Raw genomic sequence first — 22,374 nt, 5'->3', positions numbered from 1 at the left:
CACTGGTTATTCAAAATTTCATGGCACATCTGTTTCATAGCAAAAATGGCCAATCTACAATCTCACAATGTGCCGTGAACTCGTACATCTGCTATATTCACTATGTATTATGTAACTAAATAATAATAGGAAATGACATGCCCAAAACAGGTATGCAGTATTTTAGGGTAAATAATGTTCCTCAGTATAGGGAAATGAGTGCGCAAAAAAGGGCTGATTATGTTGAATAAAAACATATTTAATAACTTATAGTATAGTAATGTGTGTGGTTGTCATTAAATCCCAAGGCACAACTGGACTGGACTTGGCATACTGCTTGGAAATCACTGATCTACACTACAGTACACACAGATCCATTGCAAGTCACTTTGAGCATCTGACATGTACTTGATGCATACTGTATACTAAGGAGACACAATCCAATTTCTACATACATAATAGCAATGTAAGATGTGTATTTTTCACTTAAATAGCTAATGTACAGCATTACTCAAGATCAAGAGAGAATCAAAACAATTAACTAATTAATAACATAGATAAGACTAACAGCATGTGATAGCCTGTGCTAAATTTAGTGTGCTTACATCTTTGCCACAGGGACAAAGATGAAAATAGGCCTATTCAGCTGACTCACCACAGGGCACAGAACACACTATTGATCCCAGAAGCTGTTAAAGAGAAAGATTCTTAGTGAAACCTATGATTCATTTCTACCATTTTAGAAGTAGATTGCAAAAATAAGGAAATAATGCTAAGAAAATGTAAGATTGCATGAGTATTAGATATGATGTCCCAAAAGGCTTTCCTTTCATGTAATTTGTGCAATTGCTTTTTCTACTCTTGTGTTGCCCTGTATACATATGTTTGAAAACAATTATATAAAATGACCATTTGAAATGTAACATTTTGATCAATACATATGTATTACTATCTATGGGATGTGGTCTATCATTAGCTGCTATCTTAGCTTTGTACAAGCATAGTGATTCGTTGACTGATTGAACACAAAACAATATTGTATCTCATATTTTCATAACCAATCCTCAACATATCCTTGAGACAAGACAGCACCACCGAAATATTGAACACAGCACTCTGCACAGTTCAGAGACCATGAACGCCTTTGTGTGTCGCTACGATGGGTGTGGAGATTTACTATAGTCAGGAGCTGCTCATCGTTGTTTGGCACACAGGACATACTAACACTTGGATAATAAAAGCCCAAACACGCGTATTGCACAGTATTTAACCACACCCAATTACAAACCAGTTTTAGAAGGAAAACATTCAAACTTGGTGGTCTATCGGCTAGTATAGGGAAGGAAAAGACAAAAGCTGTGGGGATGCTCAGAAACGGTAGACACGTATCCGTTGTCAGAAGCAGGGTAATGAGTGTCTTGATGGCAAGCTTTGCAGAAGGAGCACAGAGCCGTCCGGGCCAGCACGATGCTTCATTTATACTTTGTCGTACGACTGATTCTCAACGTGTCACTGTCATACGACAAAGTATAAATTAAGCGTAAGAGGTCTCTGTTCTACCGTTTACCCTCTTCCATGGTTCAGTGATAGGAGCTCTTGAAAACATTGAAACTTTGCTTTAAAAATCAACAGCAAGCTGGGGTCAACGAGGCAGCCCTGCGGCCAGCTTCTCCATGGCGACTGTGCGCTCCTCCGCTTTCTGCTGTGAGCGGCGCAGCTTATCCCGTAGCTCCTGCAGGTGGTCCAACGTGCCCTCCAGCTCGTCCTTCACCGTTTTCATCTGGCTCTCCAGCATCTGTGTGTGGTGCAGGGAGCTTCTCCGCTGGCGTCTGCTGGAGCGCACCCTCTCCTCCAGGTCCTCCACTGCAGCACACACAGCACATAACCAAGCATATTAGAATTAGAATAGGACACTAGAATTGAAAAAACATTTGTTAACTGAAATAATAATAGAAACAAGTCTTTACAAAAAACTACAACTAACTGAAACTGTTGTGTCTTTATGAAACAAAATAAAAGTGAATATGGCCTTAGTTTTAGTCTTTGTCAATATTTATAACATTTTTTTAAAGAAAAGAGCAGATCAAAAAGCTCACAATGCATCGCGATGCAACGCGTTGTGAGCTTGTAGATCGGCTATTTTCAATATGTTCCAGGAGTCTTTGAATCTCACCCCTGACAAATACTCCATATTACAATACAAAACTAAAACTAACACTAAAACTAATAAAAAAAACTAAACTATAAGCCTTTAAAAAATAAAAATAAAATCCCTTTATGGCACTGTCCACACTGCAAGTGATCAGATCTGATTGTATTCAGACATTGCCAAAAGATTGTGCTGTTCAGACTTGATAAACCCAATCTGATTCCAATCTGCATAGGCCAAAAATATGATTTGGGCAGTTTGAACATAACCAGCCCCAGCAGAGCTATTAAGGTCAATTCCAATCAATGTGGTTAATTACAGCTTCAATAAAATTACCCAGGCTTTTAAGCAGGAGCCACATGCAACACATGCTGATACAGACCCATGTTGTCCTGGTAGTCTTGGCTTTCTGTCCCCGGCTTCTTGTCCATCAGGCTCCTGGTCTCCTGTAGCATCTTCTCCATCTTGGCAAGCTCTGCGGCCTTGGTGTCACTGTCTCGCCGTATCTTGAGCAGCTGCTTCTCCCGCTCTGAAGGCTCTCCCCCACCCTTACTCATGTCCTGTGTCACACAAAGCCTGCACAATACACCCTGGAAACCGAACACGACGGCTGATACGAGGGCAAAACACTGCGGTGAAAACAAGGCGCCTTAATGATGGGTGAGCGATTGTTATGACGCTTGCACTGTGCACTAGCTTTGACGAATCATATCCCTCTAAGAGTACAATTTGGAACTAGAATGCCCCCCGTCAACAGCTGGTCTCACGCTTTGCAAGCAGAAAAAAATCAGTTCTCTTCCCAATAAACTGTAGTGCTAGTGATAGTTGGGTCTTAAAAGCCTCAGCACGTCAAGAGATTGCACAAAAACAGTACACGGCACGCCATGTCATAAGACTCGCTTCACACAGCCCTGAAGCAAAAATAAATTTTACTCAATGAAGCCAAAGTTCTATAGGGACAAAAAAACAGTAGGTTATGTGATAAACCATAAAAAAGAAAGGAAAAGAAAAAAGGAAACACTGATGTGGACAGCCAAAGAAAGTATCACTGTTGTTCAGATTGGTGAATTATGAACATAGCAATGTCTGTGCATGGGCCTACAGTACAGTGTTTGGAATATTAGATATTATACATCAGCAGTCAGTCAGTGTACCTAAACCAGTTCAAAACATAACAGCAGGTTTGAAGCAACTGGTTACTACTGGGCCTTACACCCAGAACTCATCTATTAACCGCTGCTCATTATGCTAGGGTGGGATGGCTCAGGGTAGAGGGTAGAGGACAGAGTAAAGCAACTTGCAATGGGCCTGGTCTTCAAGATAGGCAAAAAACAGGGATACCCATGTACCTGTCAGACTACTTCAATAGCATAAAAGACACACACATGCACAACACCAGAAGGGGCTCCACTGATCTCACTGAACCCAGTTTCGGCACAACATTGGGGTCAAATTAGTTCTACAGTTATGCCCTACCAACAATCATAAAAAAGTGTGACTCCTTACCCTCCTTCAAAACGGCTCTAAAAGAGCACCTACAGGTGGCTGCAATTTGTAACTGGCCCCTGTAAAAAGTCTAAGCTTATCCTTATCCCCCCCCCACCCCCAACTGTTTACTGTACATGTTTTTCTTTTTTATTACTACTCGTATATGTTTTGCATATTATTGTAAATGATTGTTTCTTTAAATGTCTTGATGAATTGAATACACAGGAGCTCAATGGAAATAAGCTCTGGGCTTATTGGGATATCCTTTTAACATTCTTTTGTATAAATCTGTGCCACCATGCCTTTTCTGCAAAAGTTAAAGTATTCAATCAATCACTCAAAACTGACTATGACCGTGCCAGTTTGGGGTAGGAAAAGGGTGGATATCACACAATAGATGTTGTACAGATGCTATGTACAACAGATGTACAGTTCAGTACAATGCAATCTTTCCCGTCATATTATCTGAATCAGGAATTTTCTCAAAGTTTACTGTCTCTCTACTTCTGTTCCCGTCTCTCCTCTCCAGCTACTTTTCCCCTCACTCCCCTAACTTGCAATTTTCCACTCACCCACCAGATGTCCTCCTCAGACCTTTCTCCATTCCCTTCAGCCTGTCAACCGTAAACACTGGGAAGTTACAAGCTGGGGGTTTATTAGCCGTTCTAAAGGGTCACAACACGTGACCATCACAAAGGCCTAGGAGGTGAACATCACAAAGGCACTGTACTATGGCCTAGGAGGTGACCATCACAAAGGCCTAGGAGGTGACCATCACAAAGGCCTAGGAGGTGACCATCACAACGGCCTAGGAGGTGACCATCACAAAGGCACCGTAGTAGACAGGCTTGCTTCAAGCATGTAGAAAACCTGCTAAAACAGCTATGGGTCCAAATGTGGTTATTTCACAACGAACATTTATTGATGAATGACTGGTAACAGTTCTACAACATTGGAGTTACTTTTTTATTGGGCTTTATATTTTAAGTAAATATGACCCCATCACAAATAGGGCACATGATCACACAAAGCTACAGATTTGATTGTGCCAAAGTGTGATGACTTTTTAAAGATGTATTTTGAGAAGCATCAGACTTCAGTAACAATCACAATAGGCTGTAACATCTCAATAACGAGGGAATAAAATTAAAATAAAAACTAGAAAAGTGTGTTCCCCGGAGCGAAGGTCTCCACCAGGCCGCGTTGTCTAAACAGGACTCGCACATTTTGGAAGGCAGTTATAGACAATTGGAATGGTATAAGAGAAATCAGTCTGATATATCTTGATCACAAAAGTTGTAGGAGTTGTGTTCTGAAGAAAACGCAAAATGGTGAATTATATAGGGAGTTGCATCATGGTCAAAGGAATCCAGGGGAAAAAAGATTTTGATCTAAAGTTCAACAGCTATAGGCCAAAACAAGATTGAAGCAGGGTGTTATAGCGCCACCATGAGGCCGATTTGAAAATTTTCCTTGGTCTACTGAGAGTGTGTGTGCAAAGGACGGACGGACAGGGGCGAAAACATAGTCTCCGACCGTCCGGACTGGCGGAGACACATTCATACACAATATATCGATCCATATTATACAAACAAGGCTCTGTAAACATACTCATTTCATTTCTGTCTAGCTAATCAGCTACTTTGGGCATCTTCGATCCCTCTGTAGAGCCATGCTCTCGCTTCTGTCGTTTTGTCTGCCCCTCTTCTGCTCTGAACTGATTCCTGTTGACAAAATAAACACATCAAGTATATGCCTTATACAGGACAGATGCATGACTTCAAAACAAATCTATACATCATCATCACAAAGTAATATTTTTTGGTACAATAAGGACTTGAGTATGATAATGCACTTGAGTTTTACAGTAAAACAAAAATGGCAGCAGGATTTGGTGAGCGTTAATATATCTACTAAAAGTAGGATATTTGTTGGTTGGCAGATAGTTGTATTTCCACTGCAACAATAGTCATATACTGCGTATGCTATATCTGAGCTCATCATTTATTTTTAATAAGCACAATCATGCCAGCCCCCACAGAAGAAGGCTGCATGCTATGAACAGTTAACATTTTAAAACTACCATAAAACTTATCACATGATTAATAGTTTGAATTCAGACCAAACGCAATTAAATGAAGGGAGTGATTGTAACAAAGTTTTACACCCGTTTGGACTGTCCTAAACTGACTCAATATGTAGACCTTTGGCATATTTAAATGCTGAATTCCGTTTAGACTTTTGGATGAACGACCAATACCTTAAGCTCTTGAAAATAAGTGAAAATCGAATATTAACTATTAACTCATTTTTTAGTTTCCAAAGAAATTGAACAGTTTAGTCCCATTTCGCTGGTACTCTGATCCATTGTGACTTAGTGAACCCATAACTGTGAATAGTTATAGGCTCATGGCTTTCTCAAGGACACATTAACGTGATTAATATCCGATACCTTTCCATTAGACAACTCACGCACAACCTCACGCGCGCTGAACCTCAAATTAACTCATAACCATGTTTCACTCATAGGCAAATGTAGGTGAAAGCTGGTATTTAGCTATGTAAAAGACAGCATGCAGCTTATTGTTCCCTGAAAATACAATCTACAATACAATGTGAATTCGACATAATAAGTTGGCATCGTTGATGTATTGTTTGAAATGTACAATATATTGTGCTGTGATGACTTTTCCCCATACAAGTTCTTTACAATGTACGTTTGTAACTTGATAAAAATGTTAGCCAACAGTTCTTTTCCTTAAAAACAACTCAATCTTCTCCTTGAAATGCGGTGGTGTTGCGTTTCCAGAAACTGTGAAAAATACAGTAATATCTTACTGGAATCCGTGTTCACATGAATGGAATCTGTTTTCACATACCAAGTTCTGGATACAATTTGACCACAAATGATATTCCGCTCTTGGGTTTGTAACCTTTCAACACACTTGTCATACATGAGTGAGCTCACCTGGACTGCCAGCGCCGGCCGCTGTTCCACACTCTACCAAAAGAGGGCAGCCAGTTAGCGTCTGTCTGGGAGCTGTGGTCAAAGTTAGCCCCCACTCTGTTAGGAGGAAGCTTCTTCAACTTCTCCTGTTCCTCTGGAAAGGAAAACAAACAAATAAATAAATGGTCAGAGTGAAGGCCAAGGACAGATAGGCTATACAGCTGAAATGATCCTCAGTTACATTTATAGTCAGTCATTAAATCTAATTAATAACTTGGTATGCATGCAAATAATCTGTCCAAAGGTAGGTTTGTATTAATGTTTGTGGCAGCGGGGTATGGTTAGTGCAAGATCCCAGGAAGAATACTGTAGGTACGGAACAACCCCCCAGGCCAGAACCGTACCTTAGCACCCCAAACCCATGCCTAAACCTAACTAAAATGATTTAAGTAAACCACACCAAAACCATTTGATTGGTCAAGGTGGCCGTCTACCATTCTTCCATTCCTACACTCTCTGGGATCTAGCACTAACTGCGGGTATGGTATGTTGTCAGCTGTAAGATGCACCTTCTGGACTTCTGGAATGCCAAAAAAAGGCACCAGGTTGAAAGTGGTTAACCCATTCAATCCGTAGATCTACAAGCTCATACAAGCTTGTAGATCTGATATTTTTGAAAAATCTTGAACATTTGTGCAAATCTTTGAATATTATTTTTTTAAAGCGAACATTTGTAACTCAAATCTTTGCTTCTGGGGGTCCCTGGAACAAAATATTTTACAAATGTTCGCTTTATATATATTCAAAGATTTGCGGTGCCGCGCTATGAGCTTATATATCTTCTATTTTTGAATAGCCAAAGAAATCTAGAATGACACAGATGCGTTCCCGGATTGAATGGTTCAACCTCCCTAAAAGTGCTTTTCTTACTCTGTTTCAGGAAGTCTTGCAGTGATGGGCCAATCTCCTGCTGCGCTGCCATCCCAGGGTTCCCATCTCCAGGATCCTCCTGTAACCATGGAGGAATGGCCCCTACAACACACAATGACTACACTCATTTCTGGAATATAAAAAAATCTTATTTCTCAAAAATGTCTAAGCAGGCACAAAACAGTAATAAACACATCATGACATAAAAGTCATCTAGTGCAGAAAAAGTGAATCCCTAAACGCTTCTCATACAGCTGGGGACTAAAGTGGCTCAGCAGGCAGAAGAGGGCTGGTGGTCGTAAAGTTACTGGTTCGAGTCCCGCGTCCATCTGCACTGTGTTGAAGTGTCGTGGACTGCTGCCGATGAGCAGGCTGATGCCTTGCATGGTTGCCATCACCATTGTGGTGAGTGAATGAGTGAATATACTCACAGTACATTGTAAAGTGCATTTGAGTGTTTGTAATGACTGGAAAAAGCACTATATACAGTACTGTAAATGCTGTCCATTTATCATTTATAGTCAAACAAGGAATAATCAAGTAATCAATGTTACAAAAGGCCTGTGTTCTCCATACAGTTAGTTACAGCAAATAAAGATGCAGATTATATCAATTCGTAGTTTCAGTGTTATGTTCTAATAACATGGGTCACACTGTGATTACATGGGGTTTGCTATATGGTGGTTAAGGTCCCTTTAAGAGACTGTGGTTATTATGGGATGCTGACGTTACGTGCGGAGCGCGCACTAATACAAGGAAGTATGCTCTGTACTGCGAGAGACTGAAAGTAAAGCAGTGTATGTTCTGACGTTGAAACGTGTGTGCGTGTCAGTCTTTTCAACACACAACATTCAGGTTCATTTTACCTGTGTGAACATTTCCACTGTTTGAGGAATCCTGTAATAGAAGAAAAATGTGAGCCACCAAAGCTAATACAGTTGTAAAAACCTGTTTAAACAAATGTGTTATGATAATAGATCTTTGTAGTTTTTATGTCAAATCGGGGATCCTTTGCTTCCCTCACAGTGCAGACGAATGCGTCACATGGCATTTTCAGTTCAGATGTGCTTGTTAGTCTATGGTGAAAATGAATGGGACTTTTGGATCCCATTGTTCTGTCCTTAACAAGACTGGAATAATATCAGAAGATTTGACACCTCTAAATGTTTAACAACTTCACCGGGGTACACCAAATCCCTTTGCCAAAAATAGCCGATCTGCAAGCTTACTCTGAGCTTGCAGATCGGCTATTTTCGTTGAATGTTCACCTTTTATTATAACATGCCCAGAATTGGGACACCAGGTTGCAGTGGTTAAATTACTTCCAGGATTTTTTTTAAGATTCTGCTTACAACAACCATGATATGGATGTTGTGTCATCGTGCTGACTAAGCATGGATCTCTAGTCAAAGCTTGTCACACTTGTGTGTCATGCAGGTGTGACATCTAGGCATGCTAAACTAGGTAATGCTTCTTTTACGTTTTTCAATGCAACTTAAACCCAATAGAATCTATCTCAGCACATATAGAAATGCACGGTTGCGTCAAAAGAACAATAATATGGATTATCTTTTAATGTACAGTAGTTGGAGGCAAAAGAACAATAATAAGGATATTTTTTTAATGTACAGTAGTTGGAGGCAATCTCTTTACTCTTCGGCTTAAATGGTGTATTTAGGCAACAAAATGACAACACAATTTAGTGATCTAAGATATTGTGTCTATAGTTTTATCACAGTGATACCTGGTAACCAATGAAGGTCAGGCCTTGTCCCGGTCCAGGCCAATGGCTTTCCACCATGGAGTCTACCCGGCTAGGTCCCGCCTGTTCATCTGATCCTGTGGGCTTCAAGTGAGAGCTATTCCAAGACAATATCAAGGAAAGCCACATTTCAATATCATTTTTTATTTATTTAAAATGAGACCTGCTCTACCAAAATATCTGTCTGATGTCTTTTAATTTGTGAGCAACATGCACAGTTTTTCGAGATAGGTCAAACTACAGTTTATCTGACACTGTTTATGATAAAAACCTGCTTCAAGGTGACAACAAATGAGTAGTCACATACTGTATGAGTTGGACCTGTTTCACATTCAAAACTCATGAGGTACGCCATAAATACGCTTCTGGGATCTAGTTTCTTTCCTTCCCAAACAAATACTTTTATTGTTAAATGTTTTATTGCAATTAAATAAAATCTCTCCAAATGAGTTTAAACAACATTGCAATTACAATAGATTTTTCTTCTTGTGATGTCAGAGAAATGTGACAATAAAAGTGCTGCAATGTAATGTAGATGAATGTTATGTTGCTCACCTGGCTGCCTCCTCTACAGAGTTACCCAGGCTGTGGCTTCCATTGGGCAGCTCCAGCTCGTTCTCAGGCTGATGTTGATTCAGGAAAAGCCAACAGTGTTTCACAGATAAAGGCTGATACTGTTCTACCCATCAGGCCATTTTAGCTTAGCGGTTATTACTGTGCACCTTCATCCCAGATATTCCAAATATCTCCCTCTTCAACCCTCCCTCCCAGATGCGGAAATAATGCAGCACCTGATGTAATATTACAACATAACTAACCATGAAAAGAAATGCAATTAGTGCTAGTCCACAGTGACGGATACTGCCATTGCATCCTGGCAAAACAAACCTCTTTAAGGGAGGACTGGAGGACCTCCTGACGATGTTTCTCCTGGGCCCGAATATGGTCAGCTTGCTGGAAAACCAGAAGAACACATCATAACAGAAAACAACGTAAACTTTAATTAAACTTTAGTTTTTGGTCTTTTTGGGGGGTTCTTCTTCAATTTTACCCCAAAAGCCTGACATTTTAAAAATCAGTGGTTTATTTGTGGTCAGGGCATATCTGCATAATGAGAACTCAAACGGGCCTCTGAATAGCCTGTGGACTGTTAGGTGATTTTCGTAACAGAAGGCAATCCCATCCATCAGAAAGAGAAGCAGAGAATTATGTGGTGCATGGTAATAATGAATGTTGGAAGGACCTCAAAAAAAAATTCCCCCCCAAAACCAGCATGTCATAGGACCTTTAATTGGGTCTAGCTTGATTCCCCGGCCCATATTGTTTATAGCAGTGCTAAAAAAAAACACATGATTTAGCTATACAGCACATTGTCCTTAAATAACACAATAAAGCACAACAATATTATATTGAAAAACTATGTTAGCGGGTCCAAATGTTTTGTAGTTAACCCACTTTCAACAACAATGCTGTCTGAATGCTAAGTTGGACTTCAAATCGCATCCTCATTGAAGGAATGGTCTAAACCTCTATGAACAGAAATTAAACCAATCTTTAAATACCGGTAAGTAAATATTTCAAAACAAAAGTGTGCGTCACCTGTTTGATGAGTTCATCCTCCTTCTCCACAAAAGACTCCAATACTTTTTCCACTTCAGCTTTGAACCTGAAAGATAAAACAATGCTCACTTTAGAGCATCCTTACTAACCTTGTGTCATGGTCTTCCACATGGCAGAAGGCCTGGTTTTCGTTCCGAACTGAGTAGTAGTGTGATCCGGTCTAGGCCACACCTACTCTCTAGAGGTCCATCAAAACATGGACATACATTTATAGTTACGCTTTGTAACTAGTACCCACTGGCACCTACCTTTCAGTTTCCTCCTGTGTGATGATGAATCGGTCTCTAAGCTTTGGGTCAGCCTTATTTTCCCACCAGAACTTGTGTGTGCTCTTCCTATGTTCTGCTCTGAAATGACATTACAATTACATTTGAATTATTTTATTTCATTTTTATTTTATTATTTTATGCAGCCACATATAGCTTCAGTTATGCCATCACATTGCCACACGTTGTTAGTTAGAAAATCAGCTCTTGTCAGCAAGCGACATACTATGGAGTATAAATTAGGCGTATGGTACAAGTAGTAATGATGATGATGATAATAATAACATTATTATTATCTTTATTTATAGAGCACCTTTCAAACATAAATGCTGCGGTTCAAAGTGCTTTACGTTAAAGCCAGAAGTCAAAATTAAACATAATAGAAATAAATGGTAGGATCTAATAAAAGGTGAAATAAAAACAGAAATGTTAAAAGGGGTCAAATCAGTTAAAAGGAAATCAATTAAAAGCAAGGTCATAAAAGTGTGTTTAATCCATTAAGACCAGGCACTCGGTGCCGCGCTATGAGCTTGTAGATCTGCTTCTTTTTTTTTTATTACGAATTTGTGCAAATCTTTGAATATATATTTTTTAAAGCGAAAATTTGAAAATATTTTGTTCCAGGGACCCCCAGAAGCAAAGATTTTAGTTACAAATGGTCTTTAAAAAAAACATATATTCAAAGATTTGCACAAATGTTAAAGATTTTTCAAAAATAGCAGATCTACAAGCTCATAGCGTGGCACCGTATATATCTGCTATTTTTGAATAGCCAAAGAATTCTAAAATGACACAGATGCGTTCCCGGATTGAATGGGTTAACTGCCTCTTCAATCTATCAACCGAGGTTGTAAGTAAGCAGTGAAGTGAGAGTGAGAGTAGCAGAATATCTTACGTGGCCATGTGTTCCAACAGCCCCCCGAACAGCACAGTCATGTTACCATCAGTGATGTTCCTTTCAACTTCCATCCCACAGCAGTAACACCAGAATGTACGCTGGTGCTGAGTGTGGTCACATTTCTCAACATGGGGCTTTTTTATTGTCCGCCGGGCTTCTTTCACCTGGAAAAGTTCAGATTGATTGATTACTTTAACAGTTTGCAAACAGTACAGCGAGTACAATTACGCAATAAATGCTATAAGTATAATGACTTATTTAGATCCTGTTCCATAAATTGTGGACAGGTGCTCTTTTATGGTGAGTTTGAATGAGGATAGGGAGTCGCACAGTTTGAAGCACTCGATTTCAACGAGTGGTGTAGGCAGGACATGCATAGATAAATAATCTAAGCGCAGAATGTATTGACAGAAAGTAGATCATAAAATGTCTAGGTGGATTGTTATGAAACAAAAACTTGACAGAGACAAAGAGGATAAGTCAAGCTTCCCACACAGGTGCAATATTGATGAGTTTACCGTTGTTTAATACAATCAGATGTGACTTTTCTGTTTCATGAATGGGCTGTCAAGGGAGGGTATTGCAACTTAGATGTAGATAGCATTCATAGCATCTAAGTTGCTTACAGCTAGTCCTCTCTGTGTGTGGTGTGCTCACAAGACATCTAAATGCATTGATGCAATAGTAGTTCTGGTCCACAGCGTTAGAGGGCGTGAAGGAGAACTCCTAACTCTATGGACCAGAGCTAATGCAATAGCAGTTTGCAAGATTAGTCAGGTTAATTTATTAAGTTTATATACAAACCCATTGTATCTCCATTGTTTTTTCAATTACTTTTTTCATACATTTTTTTTAATTATTATTATTTTCATTTCCCCCAAAAAATATAGAAAATTAATGAAAAAAGTAATTGAAAGTCCTCATGCATTAGAAGGACAATATCAGTCACCAGAACCAAGGACAGGTGTTTTCGATCAATTTATCATGATTAAAATTGAGTTTGAACTTGAAGTTACAATGGGTTTGTATGGGAAGGGGGCGTGTCTGATCAAATGAATATCAAATATCTAAATACTGATATTACAATATATTCAAAGACTGAATCTGAAATAGCAAATTAAAAACTGGGGTGCTCACAGTCACAAAAGCCTGAGGCGTTAAAATGAGCCCAAACATGTGAAAGTGAAATATCCCTTTAACCAGTGAATGGTTGTGCTCATATAGCTATTAGCTAGTTTAACCAAATATTGGCTGTTCATTTAGTTAGTTTACCTAGCCCTGAAACATGACTGTCATACCATGGCAGTCATGGTGCTGAGTCCCCCTGGTTTATAGTGGTGTTCGATTTTTCTACATTGCCAACTCTCACATGTACATAAACGTTCAGATTTCAAATATAAAGTGCTTACCCCCGAGCCACGGATGTTACAATGGCTATTAGTTAACCCAGTGAATGGTATGTTCATTAAGGTAGTTTACCCAGTGAATGGTATGTTCATTTAGTTAGTTTACCCAGTGAATGGTATGTTCATTTAGTTAGTTTACCCAGTGAATGGTATGTTCATTATAGTTTACCCACTGAATGGTATGTTCATTAAGGTAGTTTACCCACTGAATGGTATGTTCATTAAGGTAGTTTACCCAGTGAATGGTATGTTCATTAAGGTAGTTTACCCAGTGAAGCTAGTTTACCCAGTGAATGCAAGGTTATATTCTATTATTACTTAAATAAGCCAACTTACCTTTTCTGAGAATTTAAGAAGGACGACTCTGAGCCTGCTTTGATGGCTTTTTCCAAATATGTGTCCCTTGCCAGAGAAAGACGTTTGTCTACATACAGAGCAGTAAAATGCAGCCATATGTGAAATCTGCAAGACACCGTGGTATTAAAGCGTCCTCAATAAGTTAGTATATTTATGAAGTCGATTAAGAACTTCAAGTATTCCTTCTCTCTGTAAACCATAGCTGTAAACGTAAAGAAAAAAGACGTCAGTGTTGCCAGATTCTGTGAGAGAAACAAGCAACCAGGTCTAGGAAAACAAGCGACTATGGGCCACATGCATGAGCACTTTAAACAAATACATCAGCTATTTGAAAATAGCATATCTACAAGTAAGACACATACTTATTAATTTGGGGGTCCAGGACAAAACATTTTTTTGAGAACCACTGGTTTAAACTTTTCCTCCGAGGTGGAAAGACTGGTGACGCGAGGTTAGGTTTAAACAACATTAGGAAACAAGCCCAAAGTCGCTTATAATAAGCAGACATGGCAACGCTGCAGGACGTGCAGCACACACAAAGGCTCGGGTGGATCCCACTGTCTCACGCTTTCTCGTTCCTCTTCTTTTACGGCGGTTGGCATCAAGCTTTTTGGTACAATTACCGCCACCTTCTGATCCGGAGTGTGGATCATTCAGATAAAAGACCCAAAAGGGTCCTATTTTCACCGGTGCCTTACCCATTATCCCTAAACTTCTTTGCCATTTTTTTTTGTTTTACTATTTTTAAAAACATTTTCAAATAGCCAATCTACAAGCTCACAACGTGTCAAAGTAGATCGGCTAGTTGAACTATTTGAAAATGTTTTTAAAAATAGTAAAAAATGGCAAAGAAGTTTAGGGATGATATCTCCCAACCCATACACAAAAACTCACACACATATACCCTGAACTACTCTATAACCCGTATCACTCAAAAAACTCTAACAGCACTCTGTTTTCTTAGGTTCCTAAGATCATACTTTTATCTTTTTTTTAAATCAAAGTGATTAAAAAAAAGATAAAAGTATGATCACTGAAGTGACTCTTCATGGGCTAAGAGTGAATAGTTGAAGGGGATCATCGTCACATGATGATTCCCTTGTTTGACCCGGCAAAACTCGGATGTGTCTCAAAGAATATGTTTATTGGCAGAATCACGGAAAGTTTCGAATATTTGGCGGTTCCGTTAAAAAAATTCACAAGATCGGTGGTTGTTGCACTGAACTGCACTACAATACTTCACCATATGTGCTATGATGAAATAAACCCACAAAATGTAACAATGTGTGCGTTCCGTAATGCAATTTCAATGGTGAACGCTGTGTTGTTTCACCCAGTGAAGGAATGGCGGACTCGGCCACGCCCCGAAATACCCGTAGACATGTGTGTCTCAAAGATGATCAATCCACCTGTTTCTTGGCTGTGTGTTTTCCACTTCCTGTCAGATTTCATTGGATATCATTAGTCATCTGACCGGTTTCATTGGATTTCATTGGATCAAAAGACAGGAAGTGGAACACAGTGAAAAGCCGAGGAAACAGGTGGATACAAAAATGTAGGTGTAACTGTATAAAGGGCCAGACGAAAGTAACTAGTCCTAAAAAATAAATTTGTGGGCAGAGATTCTTGTAGTGCGCATGCAAATTGATCGTCGGTCCAATGGTTCCTGAGATTAGCTGTTCATAGACAGACAGACAGACATACAGACAGACGGACACTCAAACGCCCCCCACCTTTATAACACCAATGCACCATAGCCGCAACCCCCCCACACCTTCATACTGCCATATCCACCCCACGCTTTTATACCACGTCTACCATGTCTTCCACCTTCTTGCAGTGCTCAAATGGTGTCATTGATGGATTGCTCTTGGCAGAAAATGTGGTTGCATACATCTCAGCAAATGGCTTGAAGGTGAAGGCCCAGCCATGGAGACCAGAACTAAAGCCAACTGTACCAATGACTGAGTCGATCATGATGTTACCCATACAATAGGTCACCCTCATCCTCTCCATAGGTGGAGATGATGACATTGACATTCTCAACTATACGTTGTGATATCTTTATTTTTCCCTAGTGAATACCAGTCCATATCTATCCGACAGTATATTAAATAATTACATCAATAAACGGAGGACACTTCTAGTTATAATAGTATTTGGGTTTATTCCAGAGAAGAGATCTTACAAGCGTCGGAAAAGCAAGGTTCCAGATATATTCTTCTGAAGTTTTAAACAGAGACATAGTTTTATACACATCAGCTGGGTTAACGCCTTCCGTCATCACGTGAGCGTCAGCTGTGGCCATTTTGCTTCATTTCCCTGGCACCCAAGTTAATCATGACATCAAAACTGTAAACAATCCGATATTAACCTGCTATCTAACATTGTTGACATACCAGATCGAGCACATCAGACATAAACAAAGTTGCAGGCACTGCCTGAGGGACCTTGGAAGTTCAACCAAACTGACACACAAGAGGCAGGTTGGCTAGCAAACATGAACAAGCGCATACAAATGATATATATCTTTATCAGATTGATGAATACATATTTATAGATCAATCACGTTGGAATGTCTGGTGAAGCTTCTTGGGGTCCAACTGCAGCTCCAGCAAGGCATGGTCCATCTTGTTCATCATCAGGATGGGCTTAATATGCTCACACTAACACCAGACACACAATCCACAACTACCAGGGCTCCATCAGTGACGAGGACAGCTGCAGTCACTTCAGAGAAGCCAACATTCCCGGGGGAATCAATCACGTTGATCAGGAAACCAATGCTCTGCATGCTTGATAAAGGCCATGTCATTCTCACTCAGCTCATAGTACAAAGAGATGGCAGTGGACTTGTTAGTGATGCAGTGTTCCTGCTCGTCTTTGCATGTGTCAGTGAAACGATGATGCCAGCATTTGACATCAGCGAGTCTGTCAAGGTAGACTTTCCGTAGTCAAAGTGCCCAATAACAGACATGTTACGGACATTGGCCTTCTTGTCCATGATGCCACAAATTTGGTCTGCATTAAAGTTCACCATTTTGCCGAACTGGTTTTGGGTTTTCTTAGTATGTAGCTCTCGGGAAAGCTAAACATTTTTTTTAACTTTCTGGCAAACAAAATGCTTCACCACATAAGCAAAGAAAAAAAGGGAACACTTATTTGCAAATATTCTTTGCCTGTACTAGACTGTGGAGAAATTAAACTTCATTCTGAAATCTAGCTTTCCTAGATGGGAAACATGAGCCATACATAATCGGTATAATTCATATCTACGATCATCAGCATCTCAGGACAGCTGGCATGAATTTTAAATAAAATTTTGAAATTCTGCCTGATCAAGAGTGCAGTTATAATATAGACAGATAATGGTCCATCTGTACCTGTGTTTATGTTACTGATATGAGAAAAGTTAACATGATGCATACAGTGTGAATAACATCACCTTCTTATGAATTATTGTTGAAGTACCTTTTGTACCTGTTGATGTCAGTACTGTGTAGATGAGATGTGGGATCTCCCCATATATGGACATGAAAGGGACACAGACAGGCAGATGCCGAGATCTCCATATATGGGCATAAAAAGGAGACAGACATATGGAGATCTGTGGATTTATAGATACCGCCAATCCAAATTTCCACTCGGCATATCACTCCTTCAGGTCCTCAGAGGTCCACCAAGTTTGAAGTCGATCGGTCGGACTCCATATTTGGTCAAAGCTCCGGGCTGATTCCAACCTCCATTCACTTCAATTATCATATTATTATATTATATATATAATAAAATTAAAAACTTAGTAAAAAAATATGCTGTACGTATAATGTGGAAAAAAAGCATGGAGTAGCTTCCTTGTCCTACTGGCAATGTGCACAAGACATTTGGCACTGATCAGTCCAGCAGTTTGCACACACACAGACAGACCCTCTTGCTCGTCGTGCAGACTACTGAATTTTCCTAAACCAATCACAAGGGATCCCCACCCCCACCTCTGACTCTCATTGGAGGGTACTTTTTGTACCGAATAAATCCTAGGTTCACATTACAACACCAGACCAAGAGAGGCAGTCCACTCAGAGAGTGGGCGGGGTCTATGGTCTGGAACCAGCCTATAGAAGTTCTACAGTACTCACTCTGACAGCAGATAATCTTTTTCTTTGCTTTCATACGTGTCTAAAGATACATAAATGTGTCTGAAGATACATAAACTAAAAAATAAAGTTAAATATAAAATATAAAAAAAACAATAAAATACAGTATGTGGAAAGAAGTTGGTGGAGCCACACAAAATGTGGCGCTGATCGATCCAGCTGTTTGCGAGATTATCCCCGGACAAACAGACATACACACAGACAGCTCTTTCAGAGCCATGCCACATGGAAACACAGGAGATGTAGTCGTGAAAACAAATAAAACATGGATACGGTGGGTAAGTGGGAGGTTGGATGGTAGAAAGCTGTGACCAAGACCCAATGTGGGCTAATTTGGTGCTGAAGTTACTTTACAGGCTATTATCCCCTCCCCTTCCAGTGACAACAAATCCTCAACAACAAACAAAATATGTCCAAAATATGGATTTATAGGGAAGGGGAGGAGATAAAAAGCATTGCTGGAAAAAAAGATATCCCTCTTGGAATTACTTAAAAACATTATTAAGCCACCTGGTAATTTGCAGAAATCTTGACATTGACGGACTGCGATGTCCATTGTTGACACGATATATGGAAAGGAATTTGCATTCAAGCGGTCTACCCACGAATACACAGCTCGTACGTACCCAATCATTATTCATTTAGTTAGAAAAGTATGAATCAAATCTAGTTTAATAGCTTTTGCACCTTTTCACTGATTATTAATCCAGCTGTACTATGCAGCCATTTTGTTGAACTTCCTGTACTCTAGTATGTCAGCAAACTCCCTGGCTGCTTCTGTACCCTGCCCCGGTACAGCCACCGCCTCCATGGGGAGGTGGGCTGTTAGAGCGACCTGTGTCCCTGTGGACACTGATACCACCACGACCACTGTAACCCAAACGGCCTCGGTTCGGACGTGAGGGGATACCAAACGTCTCAGAGTTCATCCGCCTCTCCTCAGCCCAAGTCTGTCTACGCTCCTTTGGGAACCCCACGCCTCCAGATTTTTCATTTGCTTTCCTGGTGTCATCATAGGAGGAGATGTGGTCAAAGAATGACTTGGACTTGTCATAGTAACAGTTGGGGCCCAGTGGGTCTCCGTTTTCATCAGCATTCTCTTCACTGTTCTGGGTCTCAACGTCTGACTCATCTGTATCCTCTCCATTCACCACAACCTTCTCCTCTGGCTTGTCATCTTTCAGCTTCAGTTTGCTCTGAAGCTCTGTATCGACCTCCTTATTGAACTGGGCGTTTGCGCCCTCAAAGTCAAAGTCTTTGTCAAACTTCATGGGTTCGTCGCGACGTACATTGAAACGTCCCCGACCACGGTGGCCGCCTCCTCGACCACGCCGGTTAGCCTGATCACCAGCAGCTGCTGTGGAACGTTTAGAGGTATCCCTGCCTTCACCTCGAACCTGATCAGTCTCAGGTTTGCGGGCTTTCTGCACATCTGTGCCCCGTCTGTCCGTGCTGTCCTGATGATGAGCCTTCTGAGCTCCGCGATTAGCAATGGTATGGACTGTATGGCCATGAGCAGGGTTCCTGCGTCCCAGCCCTGGCGCCAGAGAAGTGAAGGCAGAAGGTGGTGCCAACGAGGTGGCTTGTAACATTTGTGAGCCAATTGCACTGCCCTGGCACTGGGTAGCTGTTGCTGCTGTGCATGGGTCATTCACAAATGAGGGTACTCTAAACAGTGGGTGGTTGAACTGTCTGTATTGGGGAACTGGGCCCATGTTGAAGGGGCCATAGGAACCAGGAGACTGGAATGGGGCTGAGGCAGTGGAAGATGGTGGAGCTGAGCCCATGGAGGACTGGATGATAGCAGGGTCCTGAAGCAGAGAAGATGTTGGTTTAGGTGGCTCACACACAATCAGGTCCTTAATGTCGCTTCCTCTGAAGATGATGTACTCAAAGATCTCATCTCTGGGTGGGATGGGCCTATCAGTGGGACGAACCTCTGTGCCAAAAGAACGCACTTTCGCGAGTGCGATGGTGGAATTCTCAGGATCTATAGTATAGAGGATTCCCTCGTAGCGAATCTCTGCCTTTGAGATTAGGCTGATTTTACTTCCCAGATACGGTGTCCCTCCACTCATTGTGACGCACTGTGCCCAACGGTCTGGTCAAATACAACTAATTTGACACCCCAACCTTTAAACTGCACAGTTAAATGCAAAGCTATCACTCAACCTTTCTTTAATGTGTGCTTCTTCACCAATTGATTGGTTGAACAAATTGGTTGAAAGACAGTTTAAATGTGATCTCTTCCAAAACTCTACAAAGCGTTATTCTCTCACAGAATCAAAGTGAGCCTGTAACATGTCTTTTATGCTCACCAGATCTTTGCGTCATTTGATGATGTCACCTCTCCAATGCACTCTGATTGGACAGGGTCAGTCAGACTTAATTCAGGCAGAGTTCCCTAACCAATATTTCTATGGCATAGCAGTGTTGGAGGCTAGCGTCCAGAAGAAGTCTAGTCTCTGTTAAGTGCCTGTCGTGCGTGTGTCAGTGTCCGGGGCTAATTTCGCAAACTGCTAGACGAATCTGCAGCACATTTCTTGTGCATGCGGTCATGGAGTACGGAGTCACACCAAACTGACGCCATCAATAAGACATCAGTCTTGCCCAAATATGGAGTTCCAACTTGACCTCAATTATTGACCGGTGACGCCAAAATGGTGGCGCTGAATAGCTAATTTCATATTTTAGGCCTAAAAGCAATACCTATTTTTTCTCAAACTTCTTACAGTGGTAGAAGGGCACCCCCAACATCAACTGTTGGAATATGAAGCTTATTAACCACATTCTGTCGCTTTGCTGATGACATATATTATTGTGTTTTCTCTTGTTTTCTCTTGCTTGTTTTAGTTTTGGTTTGTTTGCAAACAAAAGATTACTCTGTAAGATTTCACTGATGCAGAAAGGCAAATGAACATCTATGTTCAAAAAAGAAAGAAAGAGTATTCCATCACAGCCTGACCTGCACTTCCTTATTGGTCACCACCAGCTGAACACCACTGTAGCTGCTGCTACAGTCCTGTACAAAATGCACACCCACCACTGCACTGCCCACTGACCTGCAGGATATGCTCCCTCCACTGTATGCCAGATGGCGAAGCACCCACCTGCATAGTCAGCCACACAAGAACATGCTCTGAGCCTCCCAGGCTCCAAAACACAACCATTGGACAGAACCTTTCACATTGCTGTCCAGGTGTTGTGGAAATTTAAATAATTCCTATGTAATATAATAATGAGAAATATATCAAGGACAAACATAATAATGAGAAAATAAGAGTAAAGAATAGAAAGGAAAAGAAAGGGATGGAAGAAGATGGAAGAAGGAAAGGTGGACAGGGTCCGGCTGCCTCGGAAGGCAACAGGAGTCTGACACCGATCTGGATGTTGCGGAAGCCTAAATACAGATTCTACAAGGATACATACACATTTTTAGGATAATTCTGAGGACTTACATACCTTCTGTCTGACCAAAAGATGTGTTCTCGGCACTTGAGTATGGAAGGTCAATTCTGCCTCACTGCCTGGCTATGAAATGTGCTGCTCCGCACTCGACATCAAAAAGTGGCGACACTAACCTGACCTTCCATTCTCATCGACTGAGAATGGAAGGCCCACTGCTATATGCCGAGGCCATATACTGGCCTATAGCCAAAATACTGACGCCTGATACGAGAAACATTCTCCTTGCGTTCATAAAATATATTATTATAATTTGTCTTCTTGCTGTTTAGGTCTGAAGCTTGCTACAGAGGAATAGCTGCATGACCTTGCTGTATGAGCCTGCTACTTAATAACTACACTGAGGGTGTACTAAACTTATACATATTATCAGACTAAATGTACTTCCCTTGCTAGGACATACATTCAGACACATCAGCATACAGTCATATAACATCACTGAAGTAAGATGTACATACATACTAAATGTAAATTTATAATAAATAAATAATCGAGAAAGCAATGGCCTAAAAGGAATATAAATTGTATTTCCGTTACACCGGGTGTGGAACGAACAGCCTACCAGAGTATAGTCATAGTCGGATCACTTTTCTGAACATTTGATTTGATCTTTTTGTGTATTTTGTGAATACATTGGATTTGCTGACTATGGTTAACTTGTTAAAGTTAGTCTAATATGCAACACACTTTCATACAACATAATGGCGGTCCGTGCTTCATCTAGCAGATCTCTCAGTTATTGGGGTCCCTGGCCTGAAAAGTTTTGAAGACCCCAGATAAAGAGCCAATCTCAGTGATGTTGTGTAAATACACCCTAGCCTTAGGCTACACCCCAATATCCTAATAACTAAAACAATGGTTATTATAAGCTAGATATGGATAATTTTTAGTGACAGTGGTTGTCCAACAACCTTCACGTGCAAGACAAGCACTGGTTGCCAAACTTTTGAGCTCAG

General features: G+C 40.7%; 3 protein-coding genes across 3 annotated transcripts; all 3 read right to left on the bottom strand.

The window, feature by feature from the left end:
* Window positions 1-778: 778 nt before the first annotated feature.
* Window positions 779-2,685, bottom strand: LOC311051501 (uncharacterized protein; the record flags this gene model as incomplete). The annotated part of the gene is made up of 2 exons (XM_084066079.1): window positions 779-1,842; window positions 2,511-2,685. The coding sequence occupies 2 exons, from the start codon at window positions 2,683-2,685 to the stop codon at window positions 1,622-1,624; spliced, it is 396 nt and encodes a 131-aa protein (XP_083922205.1). The 3' UTR covers window positions 779-1,621.
* Window positions 2,686-4,574: 1,889 nt separating this feature from the next.
* cenatac (centrosomal AT-AC splicing factor) lies at window positions 4,575-14,027 on the bottom strand. The gene is made up of 11 exons (XM_084067888.1): window positions 13,782-14,027; window positions 12,037-12,203; window positions 11,124-11,222; window positions 10,855-10,921; window positions 10,144-10,209; window positions 9,811-9,878; window positions 9,238-9,352; window positions 8,360-8,390; window positions 7,494-7,595; window positions 6,585-6,717; window positions 4,575-5,340 (listed from the first exon to the last, which is right to left on the bottom strand). Exons 1-11 carry the CDS (start codon window positions 13,896-13,898, stop codon window positions 5,247-5,249), a joined length of 1,059 nt encoding a protein of 352 aa, XP_083924014.1. The 5' UTR covers window positions 13,899-14,027; the 3' UTR covers window positions 4,575-5,246.
* Window positions 14,028-18,708: 4,681 nt separating this feature from the next.
* Window positions 18,709-20,031, bottom strand: LOC311051500 (protein LSM14 homolog A-like; the record flags this gene model as incomplete). The annotated part of the gene is made up of 1 exon (XM_084066078.1): window positions 18,709-20,031. One exon carries the CDS (start codon window positions 20,029-20,031, stop codon window positions 18,709-18,711), a length of 1,323 nt encoding a protein of 440 aa, XP_083922204.1.
* Between the last annotated feature and the right edge of the window lie 2,343 nt (window positions 20,032-22,374).

Source organism: Gymnoscopelus microlampas (assembly GCF_963454915.1).
Source record: "Gymnoscopelus microlampas genome assembly, chromosome: 9".
Taxonomy (NCBI): Eukaryota; Metazoa; Chordata; class Actinopteri; order Myctophiformes; family Myctophidae; genus Gymnoscopelus; species Gymnoscopelus microlampas.
This window is presented reverse-complemented; position numbering and strand designations above follow the sequence as displayed.